Below are 20,730 nucleotides of genomic sequence, written 5' to 3' on the forward strand. Positions count from 1 at the left end.
CCCTCTAGACATGAAATAACACCCCTATAGTCACCTCATATTACCCAATATAGGTAGACATAATAAAAATATGGCATAGAAAACCTTTTTTATCACCATATAAATACACTTTTTAACGTGATTAGAGCCCTCTTGACATGGAATAGCACCCCTATAGTCACCTTTACACTCATATTACCCAATATAGGTAGACATAATAAAAATATGGCATAGAAAACCTTTTTTATCACCATATAAATACACTTGTTTAACATGATTAGAGCTCTCTGGACACGGAATAACACCCCTATAGTCACCTTTACACTCATATTACCCAATATAGGTAGACATAATGAAAATATGGCATAGAAAACTTTTTTTATCACCAAATAAATACACTTTTTAACGTGATTAGAGCCCTCTAGACATGGAATAACACCCCTATAGTCACCTTTACACTCCTATTACCCAATATAGTAGACATAATAAAAATATGGCATAGAAAACCTTTTTTATATCACCATATAAATGCACTTGTTTAACATGATTAGAGCCCTCTAGACATGAAATAACACCCCTATAGTCACCTTTACACTCCTATTAGCCAATATAATATATATACTATATATACCTCCTTCAATATATAAGAAAATAAAACATCAAAATCACCTTTTAAATACATTTGTTTAACATTATGAAAGTCCTCCAGACATAAAATAGCACCCCTATAGTCAGCTATAGTCATCATCATGGTGTCCCGTGTCTCCTTGCCAGACTTCCAGAGGTTGCCTCAGAGCAACCGGGTGTCCCAGTCTTTGAACGGAGATCTCTACTTCTCCAACGTGCTTCGCGAGGACTCGCGCAACGACTACATCTGCTACGCCCGCTTCCCGCACACGCAGACCATCCAGCAGAAGCAGCCAATCACCGTCAAGGTCCTGGACCGTAAGTTTTATCCTGACTTTATTATATCGTCCCAGCCGGTGACGGGTGGCCATCACGTGGCGGCCATTTGTCTTGTCATACGAACAGGAAGCAGCTGCTGGCTTGTGTTTCAATGTTTGTTTTGTTGTGTTACAGTGGATGCAATCAATGACACAATGGCAGCTTTTTACAATGACACTGATTTATTTAGTGGTGAGTTACGCCACCCTCCCCAATCCTGATCCTCCTCCCACATTTTTCCCACCTTTCTCCGAGGCTGCCTTCATACGTGAACGTGAACGTGAACTCTGGTGCGTTTGTTTCTTTGTCAAGAAACAATATATTTCTATATTTAACAATATATACGTTGTCATCAAGATGGAACAAAAAACCAAAAACATTAAGATCAGCAACCGTTTTCCAAATATTTACATTTCTTTTGAAATAATCATAATTTTTTAAACTTTTAATATAAAAAGTTACATCAAAATAAAAAATAAATTAATCATTTTAGTACTATAATTATTATATTTAATGAATTAATAAAATAATTAATAAAGTAAAATAATAATAATAATTAATTAATAAATATATTTAATACAAATGTAAAAAATAATAATAAATAAATAATATATAAATAATATATTATTATTTATATTAATAAAATTAATAAAATAATTAATAAAGTAAAATAATAATAATAATTAATTAATAAATATATTTAATACAAATGTAAAAAATAATAATAAATAAATAATATATAAATAATATATTTTTATATTATTATATATATAAATAATAATATTTCATCTTGTATTATTATATTATATATTATATTTATTATATATAATATTAATCATATATGTATATATACATATATTTGTACTTATTATATTTATTATTATATTATTATTATTATTATTATTATTATTATTTTTAGTATTTCAAGGTTCTGGTAAAAAATAAAAAAATCTTGTACTTTTTACTTTTTCCACAATTGAATTTTACCCCCAAATTATAATTTGTTGTTTGGTTTGTTTTTTTATAATTTTATAAGAAGAAACATTATGCATTTTTTAATATTAAATATATTTGATTTATTTTCATTGTTATTTATTTATTTAATATAGTTTTTTTACATTTAATTAATTAATTTATATTTTTCATCTTCTAAAATGTACTCATAATATGACAATATTATTTTCGTAATTAAGATTCGTTTTGACATTATTCTTGGAAAATTGCTTCACATTTTTTCTATGTTGGCATGTTTTGGCGGGGCAATAAAAAATTAAAATAAAAACATCCGTGGGCTGCAAATGGCCCCCGGGGCCGGACTTTGGACACCCCTGTCATGACCATCATAAAGGAAAAAAACGAAAGTGAAAGTGACAGCAAAATAACCAGTCAGTTCTGAGTTGAATTATGTAACAAAGGAGTAATAAAAGTCTTTACTTTCTGTAAATGTTTGAATCCCAGTGTGAACACAGCCTTAGGGATCCGCTCACTAACCGCTCGCCTCTTCCATTCAAATGCTGAGTGGTGACATTAGCGCCCCCTGGTGTCTGGATACTGTTCCTGTAGCACTAATCCTTTCTAGTTCATCAGTTTTCCCTTTGTTATTCCCACTCTTTTCCAATCAAATAACTTCACTCATGGTTCTTTTACGGATGTCTATGCAGTAATCCTTTGCTATATCGCCGTTTCGATAATTTTGTCTCCTTTATAGGAGAGGCTAACTAGCTTGCTATGCTAGTTAACCACCAGATCCAATGGCATCAGCAATGGGATGTAAGCAAGGAATAATAATTGTGAAACTGAAAATTGTAACAAAAAAGTGACTATAGGGGTGTTATTTCATGCCTGCAGGGCTCTAATGAGGGTTTTTTTGCTCAAATTACGAAATAGTATAAATTATAAATATCATTATGAATATAAAAGTAAATTATAAATAAAACAGGGCTATAAAACGAGCATAAAATAATAATAATAATAATAAAAGAAACAACAATAATAATAAAATAATAATAATAAAAACAACTAAAATAAAATAATAACAATAATAATAAAAAACAAAATTATAATACAATAATAAGAACAACAACAATAAGAAGAACAACAACAATAAGAAGAACAACAACAATAATAAGAATAACAATAATACAATAATAAAAACAATAATAATGATTAATAATAATACTAAAAACAACAAAAATCAAAATAAAATAATAACAACAACAATAATAATAATAACAAAAAATAAAATAATAACAATAATAATAAAACAAAAATAATAATAAAAACAAAAATAATAATAAAATAACAACAACAACAATAATACAATAATAAAAACAACAAATATCAAACTAAAATAATAATAATAATAATGATAATAACAACAAACCAATACCAACAATAATACTAATAATAAAAACAACAATAATAATAATAACAGCAATAATAATAACAACAAAAATAAAATAATAACAATAATAATAAAACAGAAATAATAATAAAATAACAACAACAACAAGAACAACAACTATAATACAATAATAAAAACAATAATAGTAATAATAATAAAAACAACAACAATAATAACAACAAATATCAAAATAAAATAATAATAATAATAATAATATTAATAATAACAATAAACCAATACCAACAATAATACTAATAATAAAAACAACAATAATAAAAATAATAATAACAACAACAATAATAATAACAACAACAGTAATAATACAATAATAATAAATAACAACAACAATAATAAAAAATAATAATAATAAAAAACAACAATAATAATAAAAAAAATAAAAATGAAAATAATAATTAAAAAATTATAATAACAACAACAATAATAATAATAACAATAACAATAATAATAATAACAACAACAAACCATCTGGAAAGAAAACAAGAACATAGATTTAATTCCCATACATCATGGAAGTATGAGAACATTATTATTATTACAACATTATCCCCCATCATCACAAGCATGGTTCTGGTTTATCTATTTCTATGATCACGCACCCCCCCCCCCCCCCCCCCAGAGAGCAAATCATATGCGGTATGACATATGATAAATAAAACAGGGCTATCAAACGAGCATAGAGGTGCCAGTGACAGACGCTCTAGTCGCTGAACGCTAATAAAAATAACCATAAACATTTCCTGGACCTGCTTCCGGTTTCAAACATCTGAGGTCAGCTTTATGACTTTATGAATAAACGATCGCTGTTTATTAGTAAAACGTGGACTCTGGCCCATAATCATTGAATGTCTGGGTGTCACCACAGAGGAGCCAGTGGATGAGCGGAGGCCCACGTTTCTCATCCCGGCCGTTCCCTCCAGCTCCAAGATGGTACTCCGTGGCCACGTGCTGGAGATGGAGTGCATCGCGGAAGGACTGTAAGTCCGCCTACCTTGATAGAACGCCTTCATCTTTGTCGTTGGTCATCTTGTTCTCCTCCAATGCCGTGACATCCAGGCCCACTCCTGACATCTCCTGGGCCAAAGTGAGCGGCGAGCTCCCAGCCACGCGAACGTCCTTCCTACACTACCACAAAACGCTCCGTGTGGTCAACGTGTCCGAAGCGGACGCCGGGGAATATCGCTGCACCGCCAGGAACCGGCACGGCACGGCGCACCGTACCGTCCACGTCACCATCAAAGGTGGCTCCTCCTTCTCCCTCACGCTTGCTAGAATGTTCATTCTTCGTCTTCTCTTTGCAGCTGCTCCATATTGGATCAACGGCGCTCCCAGGAATCTGGTCCTGGCGCCGGGGGAGAATGGCGTGGTCACATGCAGGGCCAGCGGGACGCCCAAGCCCAGCATCCGGTGGGCCATGAATGGCATCCCCATAGACAGTGAGTGCACAATGAAAATTTATATTTCATATAGTCTCCATAACTCTTTTCATAGCATGCTGGTCCCTCCTTGTTCAATGTACAATAATAATAATAATAATAATAATAATAATAATAATAATAATAATAATAATAATAATAATAATAATAATAATAATAATAATAATAATAATAATAATAATAACAATAATAACAATAATAATAACAATAATAATAATAATAATAATAATGATGGTGATGATGATAAAATAATAATAATGATATGAACAAAAAATAATAAAAACAACAACAATAATACAAATAATAATAAGAAAAACAACAACAATAAGATACTACTAATAATAAAAACAACAATATTAAAAATAATAATAATGAAAACAACAACAATAAAAAATAATAAAAACAACAATAATAATAAAAATAATAATAGTAATTCAAACAATAATAATAAAATAATAATAAAAAAAAACACAATATTAAAAAAATAATAAAAACAACAACAATAAAATTATAATAATAATAAAAATAACAACAATAAAAAATAATAAGAAAACAATAATAATAAAATAATACTAATAATAAAAACAACAATAATAATAATAATAATAATAATGTGATGGTGATGATGATGATAATAATAATAATGATATGAACAATAAAAAATAAAAACAACAATAATACAAACAATAATAATAAAAACAACAACAATAAAATAATAATAAAATAACAACAATAAAGAAATAATAAGAAAAACAATAATAATAAAATAATACTAATAATAAAAACAACAACAACAATAATAATAATAATGTGATGGTGATGATGATGATAATAATAATAATGATAATAATGATATGAACAATAAAAAATAATAAAAACAACAATAAAAATAATAATAAAAAACAACAATAATAAAATACTACTAATAATAAAAACAACAATATTAAAAATATAATAATAAAAACAACAATAATAATAAAAAATAATAATAGTAATTAAAACAATAATAATAAAAACAACAACAATATTAAAAATAATAATAAAAACAACAATAAAATAATAATAATAAAAAATAACAACAATAAAAATAATAATAAGAATAATAATATAATAATAGTAATTCAAACAATAATAACAAAATAATACTAATAATAAAAACAACAACAATAATAATAATAAAAAATAAAAATTAAAAGGGCTCACAAGAACACAACATCGTAACTACATTTATAGGTCAGAAAAGTAGAAAATAGGTCCATAACTCAATAAATAATAACTATATTTCTATATAAAAATCAAAAAAGTATAATAAATAATAATAATAATGAAATACTAAGTGTTCCGTATGATCTGCATCCATGAGTAGATTCCCCAAAGGATCCCAGCCGTAACGTGGAGGACGATAGCATCATCTTCAGTGACGTGCAGATGGGCTCCAGCGCCGTGTACCAGTGTAACATCTCCAACGAATACGGATACCTGCTGGCCAACGCCTTCGTCAACGTCTTATGTAAGCCCACAACACGCCATCTTCTGCTGCCTCATGGCGTTTCACGTCGCTTTTTTTCCGACTTCAGCCGAGCCGCCCAGAGTGCTGACGCCGGCCAACAAAGTCTACCAGGTGATCAAGAACCACCCGGCCTTGATGGACTGTGCGTCCTTCGGCTCGCCCGTCCCCCAAATCACATGGTGACTTCATCTACTTCAACATCAACATCATCTTCCTGGAGGAAACCAATGAGCTTCACTCTTTGTGTGTGTGTGTGTGTGTGTGTTAGGTTCAAGGACAGTCGTTTCGGCACCCTTGATGCTGAAACGCACAACGTTCACGACAACGGAACGTTAGAAATCCACGTCGCTCAGTCCAGGAATAGCGGCAAATATACCTGCGTGGCCCAAAACTCTCTCGGTATTTACGAGAATCACGTCCACCTGGAGGTCAAAGGTCAGCAGCTAACCGTTAGCATACACAAATGTAACATTTTGTATCATTACTCTTTCATGACTCATTGTTTATTTGCTTGTGACATGAATATTTAAATCATTTCATAGCGGCCATTTTTTTTTTCAAAAGACAACCACTTCGGTGGTGGCCATTTTGGATGATTTTGAAAGATCTTTCAAGACACACAGAATATTATATTTCATGGCTATACATGCATGGAACATACAAAAAAGATTAGACTCTCGTCTAGTATATTGGGTAATAGGAGTGTAATGGTGACTATAGGGGTGTTATTTCATGTCTAAAGGTCTCTAATAATGTTAAAAAGCACATTTAGACGGTGGTAAACAGGCTTTCTATGTCTTATATGTCTTGCTTGCTATTATTATGTCTACTATATTGGGTAATAGGAGTGTAAAGGTGACTATAGGGGTGTTATTTCATGTCTAGAGGTCTCTAATGTTAAAATGCGTATTTAGAAGGTGGTAAACAGGCTTTTTATGTCTTATATTTCTTGCTTGCTGTTATTATGTCTACTATATTTGGTAATAGGAGAGTAAAGGTGACTATAGGGGTGTTATTTCATGTCTAGAGGGCTCTAATCATGTTAAAAAGCATATTTAGACGGTGGTAAACAGGCTTTCTATGCCTTATATTTCTTGCTTGCTATTATTATGTCGACTATATTGGGTAATAGGGGTTTAAAGGTGACTATAGGGGTGTTATTTCATGTCTCGAGGGCTCTAATCATGTTAAAAAGCATATTTAGACGGTGGTAAACAGGCTTTCTATGTCTTATATTTCTTGCTTGCTGTTATTATGTCTACTATATTGGGTAATAGGAGTGTAAAGGTGACTATAGGGGTGTTATTTCATGTCTAGAGGTCTCTAATATTAAAAATGCGTATTTAGAAGATAGTAAACAGGCTTTCCATGTCTTATATGTCTTACTTACTCTTATTACGTCTAGTATATTGGGTAATAGGAGTGTAATGGTGACTATAGGGGTGTTATTTCATGTCTAGAGGGCTCTAATAATGTTAAAAAGCATATTTAGACGTGGTAAACAGGCTTTGTATGTCTTATATTTCTTGCTTGCTATTATTATGTGTATTATCTATGTTGTCTATTATGTCTGTCTTTTGCCCCCCCAATCAGAAGCGACACGCATCCTGAAGCAGCCAGAGTACCGAGTGATCCAGCGGGGAAGATCGGTGGCGTTTGAGTGCAAAGTCAAGCACGACCCGTCGCTGGTGCCAACAATGACCTGGCTTAAGGACCACGGAGAGCTCCCTGATGATGAGAGGTTGGAGCTTGGCTGCTGCTTGACATGAATGTTTGACATTTTATATGGTAGCAATCACAATTATACTGTATAAATATATATATATATATATATATATATATATAAATCCCTGTTGCTAGGCAGAATTTATGGAAAAAATAGCCGAGAAAGGTCTATAAAAATAACAACACAGGCAACACAGCCTCGTTTCTTCACTTTGTTTTGTTGTCAAGCAGATTCATCGTGGACTCCGACAGCCTCACCATCACCGACGTGACGGAGGGTGACGCCGGCGTTTACACGTGCATCATGAACACGACTCTGGATCACGACTCCGCCAGCGCCGAGCTCACTGTTGTCGGTACGATACCTAACCCTTTTACTTGTCTGTACAGTATAAAAACACAGGAAATGTACTACCTGGAAGTGGTTTTGGCGACACCTAGTGGTCACAATAATTAATTGAGTTGAAGTTGTGACACAGTTGGGCACACACTCTGATTAATAGAGAGCATACCAGACACTGTTTGCTATAGAATACTTCTAATATGCTGTACTCCGTGTCTGTAAGTCATGTGCAAATGTAATGATTGACAATGGTGCTATTTTAGACAGAGGTCTTGTTTCATTATAGGACACCAATTATGACTAACGAGTCACATATGGTTGAAATATAAAAAAAAAAATACATACATGAAAAGTTGGTTACGTTTTTACAAGAATCAACTCAAACTATTATGAGAATAAAGTTGTCTTCTAACGAGAATTTTTTTTTTAAATCTTTTTGATTTATTTGTGCAATTATTTTACAATGACAGACTGCTGCCATGTCTACTATATTGGGTAATAGGAGTGTAAAGGTAACTATAGGTGTGTTATTTCATGTCTAGAGGGCTCTAATAATGTCAAAAAGCATATTTAGAAAGTCCTAAACAGGTTTTCTATGTCTTATATGTCTTACTTACTCTTATTACGTCTACTATATTGGGTAATAGGAGTGTAAAGGTGACTATAGGGTTGTTATTTCATATCTAGAGGGCTCTAATAATGTTAATTTAGAAGATGATAACCCAGCTTTCCATGTCTTATATATTTTGCTTGCTGTTATTATATCTACTATATTGGGCAATAGCAGTGTAATGATGACTGTAGGGGTGTTATTTCATGTCTAGAGGGCTCTAATAATGTTAAAAAGCATATTTAGAAGGTGGTAAACAGGCGTTTGATGTCTTATATGTCTTACTTACTCTTATTATGTCTACTATATTTGGTAATAGGAGTTTAAAGGTAACTATAGGGGTGTTATTTCATGTCTAAAGGGCTCTAATCATGTTAAAAAGCATATTTAGAAGGTGGTAAACAGGCGTTCGATGTCTTACTTACTCTTATTATGTCTACTATATTGGGTAATAGGAGTGTAATGGTGACTATAGGGGTGTTATTTCATGCCTAGAGGGCTCTAATCATGTTAAAAAGCATATTTAGAAGGTGGTAAACAGGCGTTTGATGTCTTACTTACTCTTATTATGTCTACTATATTGGGTAATAGGAATTTAAAGGTAACTATAGGGGTGTTATTTCATGTCTCGAGGGCTCTAATCATGTCTAATCATATACTGTATATAGACACGCTATATGGGCTCTAATGCCTTTCATTTGACCGCTACTTCTGGTTGTTTCAATATGGCTGACTCACAACTGAATTATGAATTTCACCCCTGGCCGCCAACCCGGCAGAGGTGACCCCCAGGCCGACTGTTGTCAACGGTAAAAACCGAAGCGCACATCATCTTCTAAATCTGAGCGTTGATCTGTCAAGTGAAGCATGTTTTGCTTTTTGAGGATGCTCTTTGATTGTTTTGTTTTTTTTTCATGTATTTTTCTGTGTGAAATGCACCCGAGTATCAAAGTGCAGGTTGGCGGAGTCTTAGACGTCACAGCCGCTTGAGAAAAAGTGGTTTAATCCAAGCACGCATGCAACATCATGAGTGTAGTCTATTCATATGCATGATGTACTGCATGAAGTATCTTCTCATTCAACGTGTACTGTACATGTGACATCACCTGCGCTCTATCGCCATCAGAACGACCCGAACCCCCGACTGACCTGGAGCTGACCGACCAGAAAAAAAGGAGCGTTCAACTCACGTGGATTCCCGGGGATGAGCATAACAGTCCTATTCAAAGTATGTACCCTATGTACCATATGTACCGTATGTACCGTATGTACCGTATGTACCGTATGTACCGTATGTACCACGACCCTCATAAGCGGCATAGAAAATGAATGAATGAATGAATGAATGAATGAGTTCTTTCCCATTGAAAATGAATGTTCAGTGTTTACGCCCCCTACAGGTGGAGACTGATATGACATTTTCCACGACTAACGTTTAACTTGGTCGTCTCCCAACCTGATGGTTGCTGGTTCTATTCTCAGTCCTACTGTAACGGTTCAGCATATTTCATGGCCTTTAGAGAGCCAGCAAAGTGGTGATAAACCAGCCTTGATGGTTTTATGCAAAATGATTTCAATTATTTGTGCAATTTACTGATTATGCGGTACATTGTTGTTCATATTTGATGTCATCTATTTATTCGACACATTATTATTATTATTATTATTATTATTATTATTATTATTATTATTATTATTATTATTATTATTATATGGGAGCCAGGCAACGACATTTCATTGGCAATTTTACTGCTGTGTTATTGTACAATGACAATAAAGGATCCGTCCATCCATCCATCCATCCATCACCCATCCATCCTTCCATCCATCCATCCAGCCTTCCATCTATCCATTACCCTCCCATCCATCCATCTATCTCTCATCCATCCATCCATTACCCTCCTATCCATCCTTCCGTCCATCCATTACCCTCCCATCTGTCCATTCTTCCATCCTTCCATCCATCCATTACCCTCCCATCCATCCATTACCCTCCCATCCGTCCATTCTTCCATCCATCCATTACCCATCCATCCATCCTTCCATCCATCCATTACCCTCCCATCCATCCATCCATCCTTCCATCCATCCATCCATCCTTCCATCCATCCATTACCCTCCCATCCATCCATCCATCCTTCCATCCATCCATCCATCCTTCCATCCATCCATTACCCTCCCATCCATCCTTCCATCCATCCATCCATCCTTCCATCCATCCATTACCCATCCATCCATACTTCCATCCATCCATACTTCCATCCATCCATCCATCATTATCCATCCATCCATACTTCCATCCATCCACCCATCCATCCATCACCCGCCCATCCATCCAGCCATCCATCCATCCATTACCCTCCCATCCATCCATCCTTCCATCCATTCATTACCCATCCATCCATTACCCTCCCATCCATCCATCCTTCCATCTATCCATTACCCTCCCATCCATCCATCCTTCCATCCATCCATTACCCATCCATCCATACTTCCATCTATCCATCACCCTCCCATCCATCCATCCATCCATCCTTTCATTACCCTCCCATCCATCCTTTCATTACCCTCCCATCCATCCATCCTTCCAGCCATTGCCCTCCCATCCATCCTTCCATTCATCCATTACCCTCCCATCCATCCATCCTTCCATCCATTACCCATCCATCCATACTTCCATCCATCCATCACCCTCCCATCCATCCATCCATCCATCCATCCACCCATCCATCACCCTCCCATCCATCAAGCCATCCATCCTTCCATTACACTCCCATCCATCCTTCCATAAATCCATCCATCCATCCTTCCAGCCATTGCCCTCCCATCCAACCTTCCATCCATCCATTACCCTCCCATCAATCCATCCATCCATCTATCCATCCATTACCCATCATCCATCCATCTATCATCTATCCATCCATTACCCTCTCATCATCCATCCATCTATCATCTATCCATCCATTACCCTCTCATCATCCATCCATCTATCATCTATCCATCCATTACCCTCCCATCCATCCATCAAATCTGTGCTCGTTTATCTTTTTTAGTCTTAGGGGCGTGTCTCACAAGCCCCTCCTCCAATGCTGTCAGATCACGTTGAATCTTTCAAACATGTCAGGTTCTCAGGTCAGGTTGTAGATAAAAAAAAGAATAGAATGAATAGAAGATATGAAATGAATAGAAGATATGAAATGAATAGAATATATGAAATGAATAGAAGATATGAAATAAGTAGAATATATGAATATTGTGTTTGTTTTTCCAGAGTTTGTGATCCAGTTTGAGGACACCCTCCATCACCATCGAGGTCACTGGCACAATCTGACGGAGGTGTCGGGAAGCAAGACCACAGCCCACCTCAAGCTGTCCCCGTACGTCCACTACACCTTCCGAGTCCTGGCCGTCAACTCCATGGGGGTCAGTCAGCCCAGTTTGCCCTCCAAGGTGTTTAAGACGGACGCTGCAGGTAGGAGCGGGAAGCATCTTTGACGTGGTTCCTTGCGTGGACTTTGGTGTGATGTTTATGCCCTTAAAGCCCCAGATGAGAATCCAGCAGATGTGCATGGATTTGGAACAGAACACGACAATCTGGTCATTTCATGGAAGGTACGTTCAGATAGCGGTTTCATTTTCGGTTTTAGGGCTTTTGAGTGATTCCTTGTCTCCTCTAGCCTCTATCAGGTCTGCAGGCTAACGGACCAGGTCTGCATTATCGAGTGATGTGGAGACAGAAGATGATGGACAGCGAGTGGACCGCTGTGACAGTAGCGAACAACTCCAAGTTTGTGGTGTCTGGAACGCCCACGTTTGTTCCGTATGAGATCAAAGTTCAAGCGGTGAACGACTACGGGGCGGCGCCCGATCCTCCCGTTGCCCACGGTTACTCCGGTGAAGATCGTAAGTCCGACGCTATGATTTCTACTTCCTGTTTTGTTTGTTTTATCACTTCCTGGACTTTTCTGATCTTCTGTGACAGTGCCGGTTTCGGCTCCAGACTCGGTGCAGGCTTACGTGTTGAACAGCACCCTAGCGGAGGTCCACTGGGTGCCCGTCCCTCCCAAACTCATACGTGGATACCTGAAAGGATATCACGTAAGACACCCATCCCGTGTTTGCCAGCACCGATCCACACCACTAAGTGATATTGGTGTACGATACAGGTGTACTACTGGAGAGAGCGCAGCCTCCACAAAAACAACCCCCATCACACGGAGAAGCAGATCCTGACCCTCAACGGGAACCACAGCCACGCCAAGCTGCCTGGCCTGCATCCGTTTAGCCTCTACTCCTTCAACGTCAGGGTCTACAACGGCAAGGGGGAGGGGCCTCCGAGTGCCACCCAGCAGTTTGAGACGCCAGAAGGAGGTAAGGCGAGGGATTGTCTCCCTGCGTGTTGTGTTTGCACGTTTAGAACCACCCGGCAGGGTTTCCTCCAATCAGGCCCCCGCCCTGATGGACGCCATACCCCAGATAATCCTGAAACTGTAGATCCCTCACCTTTACACTCCTATTAGCCAATATAGTAGACATAATAAGAGCCATCTAGACATGAAATAACACCCCTATAGTCACATTTATACTCCTATTGCCCAATATAGTAGACATAATAATAGCAAGCAAGACATAGAAAGCCTGTTTACCATCTTCTAAATATACTTTTAAACATTATTAGAGCCCTCTAGACATGAAATAACACCCCTATAGTCACCTGTACACTGATATTACCCAATATAGTAGATATAATAATAGCAACCAAGACATAGAGAGCCTGTTTATCATCTTCAAAATATGCTTTTTAACATTATTAGAGCCCTCTAGATATGAAATAATACCCCTATAGTTACGTTTAAACTCCTATTACCTAATGTAGCAGACATAATAAAGCAAGTAAGACATATAAGACATAGAAAGCCTTTTTACCACCATCTAAATATGCATTACAACATTATTAGAGCCCTCTAGACATGAAATAACACCCCTATAGTCACCTGTACACTCCTATTGCCCAATATAGTAGATATAATAACAGCAAGCAAGACATATAAGACATGGAAAGCAGGTTTATCATCTTCTAAATATGCTTTTTAACATTATTAGAGCCCTCTAGACATGAAATAACACCCCTATAGTCACCTGTACACTCCTATTACCCAATATAGTAGATATAATAATAGCAACCAAGACATAGAAAGCCTGTTTATCATCTTCAAAATATGCTTTTTAACATTATTAGAGCCCTCTAGACATGAAATAACACCCCTATAGTCATCTGTACACTCCTATTACCCAATATAGTAGATATAATAATAGCAACCAAGACATAGAAAGCCTGTTTATCGTCTTCTAAATATGCTTTTTAATATTATTAGAGCCCTCTAGATATGAAATAACACCCCTATAGTTACCTTTACACTCCTATTACCTAATGTAGCAGACATAATAATAGCAAGCAAGACATATAAGACACAGAAAGCCTGTTTACCACCTTCTAAATATGCTTTACAACATTATTAGAGCCCTCTAGACATGAAATAACACCCCTATAGTCACCATTACACTCCTATTGCCCAATATAGTAGATATAATAACAGCAAGCAAGACATATAAGACATGGAAAGCAGGTTTATCATCTTCTAAATATGCTTTTTAACATTATTAGAGCCCTCTAGATATGAAATAACACCCCTATAATTACCTTTACACTCATATTACCTAATGTAGCAGACATAATAATAGCAAGTAAGACATATAAGACATAGAAAGCCTGTTTACCACCTTCTAAATATGCTTTACAACATTATTAGAGCCCTCTAGACGTGAAATAATACCCCTGTAGTCATCTGTACACTCCTATTACCCAATATAGTAGATATAATAATAGCAACCAAGACATAGAAAGCCTGTTTATCATCTTCAAAATATGCTTTTTAACATTATTAGAGCCCTCTAGACATGAAATAACACCCCTATAGTCACCTGTACACTCCTATTACCCAATATAGTAGATATAATAATAGCAACCAAGACATAGGAAGCCTGTTTATCATCTTCTAAATATGCTTTTTAATATTATTAGAGCCCTCTAGATATGAAATAACACCCCTATAGTTACCTTTACACTCCTATTACCTAATGTAGCAGACATAATAATAGCAAGACATATAAGACACAGAAAGCCTGTTTACCACCTTCTAAATATGCTTTACAACATTATTAGAGCCCTCTATAGACATGAAATAACACCCCTATAGTCACCATTATACTCCTATTGCCCAATATAGTAGATATAATAACAGCAAGCAAGACATTTAAGACATAGACAGCTTGTTTACCACCATCTAAATATGCTTTACAACATTATTAGAGCCCTCTAGATATGAAATAACACCCCTATAGTCATCTGTACACTCCTATTACCCAATATAGTAGATATAATAATAGCAACCAAGACACAGAAAGCCTGTTTACCACCATCTAAATATGCTTTACAACATTATTAGAGCCCTCTAGACATGAAATAACACCCCTATAGTCACCATTACACTCATATTACCCAATATAGTAGATATAATAAAAGCAAGTAAGACACAGACAGCCTGTTTACCACCATTTAAATATACTTTTAAACATTATTAGAGCCCTCTAGATGTGAAATAACACCCCTATAGTCACCATTACACTCCTATTACCCAATATAGTAGACATAATAATAGCAAGTAAGACATATAAGACATGGAAAGCTGTCCAAATCCTGTGCTGTAACTTTAGTGTTGTGGAATCTGTGTGATATTTGGCACACACCTTTAGGGGGCTGCTGAGCAAAATGATGAGAAAATGGCCGCCAATTTTGCATGAAGTCTCGGCTGACTGTCACTGTCCCCGCAGTTCCCGGAGCTCCTTCCTCCCTGACTGTCACCAACACCAACGTCGACTCTCTGAGCCTGGACTGGAAGCCTCCTCATGAGCGCAATGGAGTCCTGACGGGCTACACCCTCAAATATCAGCCAGGTGAGGATGAGGATGAGGACTCTGTAGTCTTCTCGGGTTGGCATCTCTGAGGCGCCTCTTCTGGTTGTGCACCCCTAATAAATGATAGAGGGGGAATTAATAAATGTAGACTAAAGTGCACTAATTAACAAATCACCTTTTTGTCATTCCCGCCTTCTGTACCTGAACACCCCCCTCCTTTATTTCCAAATTCCCATTATCCATTCACTTCCTCCTCCTCTATTCAACCTATACCTCGTCCCCTCATAACCTGCACCCCGTCCCTAGTCAATAGCTCCAATGAGCTGGGTCCAGAGGAGGAGCTGGCCCTGGCCGCCAATGAGACTTCGGTCACTTTGCTCAACCTCAAGTACAGCACGCGCTACAAGTTTTATTTGAATGCCAAAACGCACAAAGGAGTGGGGCCGGCCGTTACGCAGGAAGCGCTCACCATCATGGATGAAGGTAAGGAAGAAGCGCCGGATCGATATTTGTCTTACTGTATCTCAAGGCTTTCATTTCAAGATAATAAGCCAAAAGCACAACTAGAACACAGTCCAAACGACAAAACCCCACAACAACTTCAGTCCCCCTAAATTAATTTGATAATTTTATATTTTTTTTGTATTGATTAAAAAAAATTATTTTTTTTTTTACAAAAAAAAATCTCTTGACAAATTTGATATCATAAGGCAAAAGCAGGCTTAATAAGCAAGCCAATAAGCAGGCCTATACGAGCCTACTACTACTAGTAGTAGGGGCTTCAGCCCCCCTAAAATGTTCTTAAGATAATTTGATATTTTTTTACAGATTTTTAAACATTTTTTATTTTTTAAAATTTTTTTACTTTTATTTATTTATTTTTTTTTTCCAACATTATTACGTGTCACATATTATTATATATTTGTATTTTTAGTTTTATTTAGTTTTTATATTTCAGGACAAAGCTTTGTATTTTTATTTTATTAATTATTAATATAAATATTTCAACATTTGCCTTCCTATTCTGCCTTTTTGATTTATTTTTTTATTTTTTATTTTTCCAACATTATTACGTGTCACATATTATTATATATTTGTATTTTTAGTTTTATTTAGTTTTTATATTAAAAAAAAAAATCTCTACAAATTTCATATAATAGGGCAAAAGCAGGCTAATAAGCAAGCCAATACTAATACTAGCCTACTACTAGTAGTAGTTGCAGTAGTAATAATCAGAAGAAAAATAATAATGATAGTAATAATAAATTTGGAATTTTTTTTTTGAATGTCTACTTCATTCATTCCATATCCTGCGCATCTCCAAAGGGCTAAGCCAGGGGTGGGCAAACTACGGCCCGGGGGCCACATCCGGCCCGCCAAGTGTTTGAATACGGCCCGCCCAATCTTTCCAAAGTATTTCATTTAAACTCAACATACAACCTGGCATCATGGCCTGAGCCAACCTTTTGATGGTTTTATCAATTTCGTTTTTTGACATGGTCTGTTGTTTACAAAGTGCTCCTGAAAAAAGGGAAATAATAATAATAATAATAATAATAATAATAATAATAATAATAATAATAATTATTATTATTATTATTATTATTATTATTATTAGATTATTATTAGATTATTATTAGATTATTATAATTATTATTAGAACTATTATGATTATTATAATTATTATATTAATGCTAATTATTATATTAATTATATATAATATTATTGTTATATTTGCATATTTTACATAATAATAATATAATAATTATTATTTTAATTTTATTGTAATTATTATAATATTTTATTATTTTTAAAATATTTAAATATATATGGGCTAAGCCCATATAAGGAAGTCCGAGTTCAGTCTGTGCATTGCTTTCATAGCTTAAGCGAGCCCTTCTGTCTGTTATATAGTCTTTTTTTCTCGGCGGGTGGAGGCGGGGCCGCTAGCATGCACACAGAGTGCAGAAGAGTAACGTAGTAGAAATAATAGGAGTACATGTACAGTATTTTGTTATATTTTTTTCTCAAAAAAAGGACATGTGGTCACTCTGGGTTAGCCTAATTCACTGTTGGAAGCTACTGTATGTTTTCAGACATGTAGCGAAGCCTGTCCAGAACTTGAAAAGTGTGCGTCTAAGCGCCTCTTCTCTCCAAAGTAGCAAAAAAGGTGGATTTGTAGTCCGTAGGGACTACAAACATGGCAGCAGATGCAGACAAAAGGAGCTTTAGAAGCAAGAAGGTGTGAATTTGTGTTTGCAAGCGTGTTTTCCCATCAAAATGGTGACCCCCCCCCCCCCCCAAAAAAAAAAACACCGATTCACCTCCATCTCCTCTCCAAGCACTCGTGACTGATGCGGATGACGACATGGGCGCGGGCCACAGCGGTATCGCTAGCCATGCATGCCTTCCTCCTCCATCCCAGACCCCTCATTGTCACGCCTGCTCATGGTGTCCTTGTGTTGCCTTCACTTGTCCTCGTTCCGTTTGCCGTTTGCCGCCCTTCATTTTGTCGCATCATGTCAGATTCTTTGATAAACGAATGCAAAGAAAAGCCATCCTCGTCCACTTGATCCTTGTCTTCTCTTTTGTGTCGTTCAGCCCCGACGGCGAGTCCTTTCGGGAGTGTTAATTCCTCCGTGGGCGAGGACGGGGTCCTGATCAGTTGGGAGTACTGGGGCCCGGAGAAAAGCATTTCTTTAGAGTACATAGTGGACAACAGTAAGCACCGTCGCCATTGTTCCTCATGTAGCATCCCTCTGAGCTGCATAAAAAAGCTCCATATTTATAATGCGTATGCTCATTGATTGCAATTGGAGTTCCTTGCATTGATATTTACCATCGGTGTCGGCGGAAAACTGTATGGACTCTCGAACCCCTGCTGGGTGGTGATCACCTTCAGGAACGATCACACCTGCAGAGGAACAAGCCACAAAATTAGGTACATCTGCACGATCTCAAAAAGCTAGCAAAATAATCAGCTTTTTTTTGTATTATTTGGCATGTCATCTTGCTAAACGAGGCAACAGCATGCATGGAAACTACATGATGACGAATATGTACGACACGTATATGCAAATAATATACCAATAATAACAATAATAATATACCAAAATGCAGCCAGGGGTCTCTGGGGTGTTTTGTATATATAAAACAACAGCAGAAATGTATTTATTTATTTGCAATTTTTCCACATTTTGTTACATTTTTTGTAACAAAACATTACTTTGTATACTAAAAAATCTAAAGATGCAAGGGCCCACCTTGATATTTAATTTTTTTCAATTATTTTTTTTAATAATACATACAGTAGAATGAAATTGCAGCAGCTCCATTTTCAGTGCAAGACAGTATGACAGTACAAAATATAGAAATTAGAAGAATAAATAAAGAATAAATAGAAGAATTTTTTATATTTTTTTGTTTTATTTTTATTTTAGTTTTTATATTTCAAGACAAAGCTTTGCATTTTTATTTTATTAATTATTAGCGTAAATATTTCAACATTTGCCTTCCCATTCTGCCTTTTAGATTTATTTTTCTTGTTTTTTTTTATTTTTTATTTTTCCAACATTATTACGTGTCACATATTATTATATATTTGTATTTTTAGTTTTATTTAGTTTTTATATTTCAAGACAAAGCTTTGTATTTTATTTTATTAATTATTAGCATAAATATTTCAACATTTGCCTTCCTATTCTGCCTTTTTGATTTATTTTTTTATTTTTTATTTTTTATTTTTCCAACATTATTACGTGTCACATATTATTATATATTTGTATTTTTAGTTTTATTTAGTTTTTATATTTCAAGACAAAGCTTTGTATTTTTATTTTATTCATTATTAGCATAAATATTTCAACATTTGCCTTCCTATTCTGCCTTTTTGATTTTTTTTTTTCCAAAATTATTACGTGTCACATTTAATTTTTTTGAATGAAACTGTTGTACTTTTCATTGTAGTTTTGATATTTCATTTTTTATATATTTTTATTTTTAGTTTTATTTAGTTTTTATATTTCAAGACAAATCTTTGTATTTTTATTTTATTAATTATTAGCGTAAATATTTCAACATTTGCCTTCTTCCTTTTTGATGTATTTTTCTTGTTTTTTTATTTATTTTTCCAACATTATTACGTGTAGCATTTAGTAGTATGATAAATAGTATAATGTGGGGGCATACAATCTTTTCTATGGATGGTCAGGTACTGGAAAAACAAAAGATGCAGGGGCCACTTTGATATATTATAAAATATTTGACTTATTTTGTTCATTTTTGGGGGGTAAAAAAATATATAATAAATTATAAATAATATATACTATATAATATAAAATTTAAATAAATATAAATAATATATTTATATATAAATATATAATATATATTATTAATAAATATTTTTAAAAATTATTTTTTGTAAAACTACCATTTATTGTATATTTTTGGTAAAAATATATTTCTACAAATATCAGTTATTAATATCAAATTGGTTGCACTTTGGACAGCCCTGGTATTGTGTGTGTGCGTATAAAGTACAGTGTATACATACACACACAAAGTACATACGTGTCAATCCAAAATGAGTGTTTGTGAAATGCATGCAGCTGCATGGCAGCAAAAGAAGAATATTTGCTTTGTGCTGCGGTATCATGTTGTTCTGTGTACGGTGAGATGGTGCAGGTGTACCTAATAAAGTGATTGTTGAGAGTATGAGAATAGAGGATAGTAGTTGATTGGTTCTAGATTCCATCATGTCACCATGAAGCTGCAGGACAGGATGTG

The 20,730-nt window shown here is 35.1% G+C and overlaps 1 protein-coding gene across 20 annotated transcripts in view; it reads left to right on the forward strand.

The window, feature by feature from the left end:
* Positions 1-20,730, forward strand: part of LOC131138918 (neuronal cell adhesion molecule-like) — an 87,764-nt gene that overhangs the window by 54,353 nt on the left and 12,681 nt on the right. For 4 of the 20 annotated variants that reach the window (XM_078791049.1, XM_078791052.1, XM_078791050.1 and 1 more), the window contains 20 exons: positions 754-924; positions 1,060-1,116; positions 4,212-4,323; positions 4,403-4,782; positions 6,149-6,292; positions 6,360-6,471; positions 6,561-6,727; positions 7,886-8,033; positions 8,249-8,373; positions 9,750-9,779; positions 10,097-10,198; positions 12,242-12,442; positions 12,512-12,582; positions 12,648-12,873; positions 12,953-13,068; positions 13,137-13,341; positions 15,862-15,984; positions 16,252-16,428; positions 18,288-18,332; positions 18,547-18,666. In XM_078791049.1, coding sequence (XP_078647175.1) covers positions 754-924; positions 1,060-1,116; positions 4,212-4,323; positions 4,403-4,782; positions 6,149-6,292; positions 6,360-6,471; positions 6,561-6,727; positions 7,886-8,033; positions 8,249-8,373; positions 9,750-9,779; positions 10,097-10,198; positions 12,242-12,442; positions 12,512-12,582; positions 12,648-12,873; positions 12,953-13,068; positions 13,137-13,341; positions 15,862-15,984; positions 16,252-16,428; positions 18,288-18,332; positions 18,547-18,666 — 2,832 coding nt within the window. The remainder of the gene's footprint in view (positions 1-753; positions 925-1,059; positions 1,117-4,211; positions 4,324-4,402; positions 4,783-6,148; positions 6,293-6,359; positions 6,472-6,560; positions 6,728-7,885; positions 8,034-8,248; positions 8,374-9,749; positions 9,780-10,096; positions 10,199-12,241; positions 12,443-12,511; positions 12,583-12,647; positions 12,874-12,952; positions 13,069-13,136; positions 13,342-15,861; positions 15,985-16,251; positions 16,429-18,287; positions 18,333-18,546; positions 18,667-20,730) is intronic. The other 16 variants (XM_058088286.2, XM_058088287.2, XM_058088295.2 and 13 more) reach the window with 14 other exon arrangements.

The sequence above is a fragment of the Doryrhamphus excisus genome, linkage group LG6 (assembly GCF_037039965.1).
Source record: "Doryrhamphus excisus strain RoL-2023G ecotype Guam linkage group LG6, RoL_Dexc_Guam_v1.1, whole genome shotgun sequence".
In the NCBI taxonomy this organism is placed as follows: Eukaryota; Metazoa; Chordata; class Actinopteri; order Syngnathiformes; family Syngnathidae; genus Doryrhamphus; species Doryrhamphus excisus.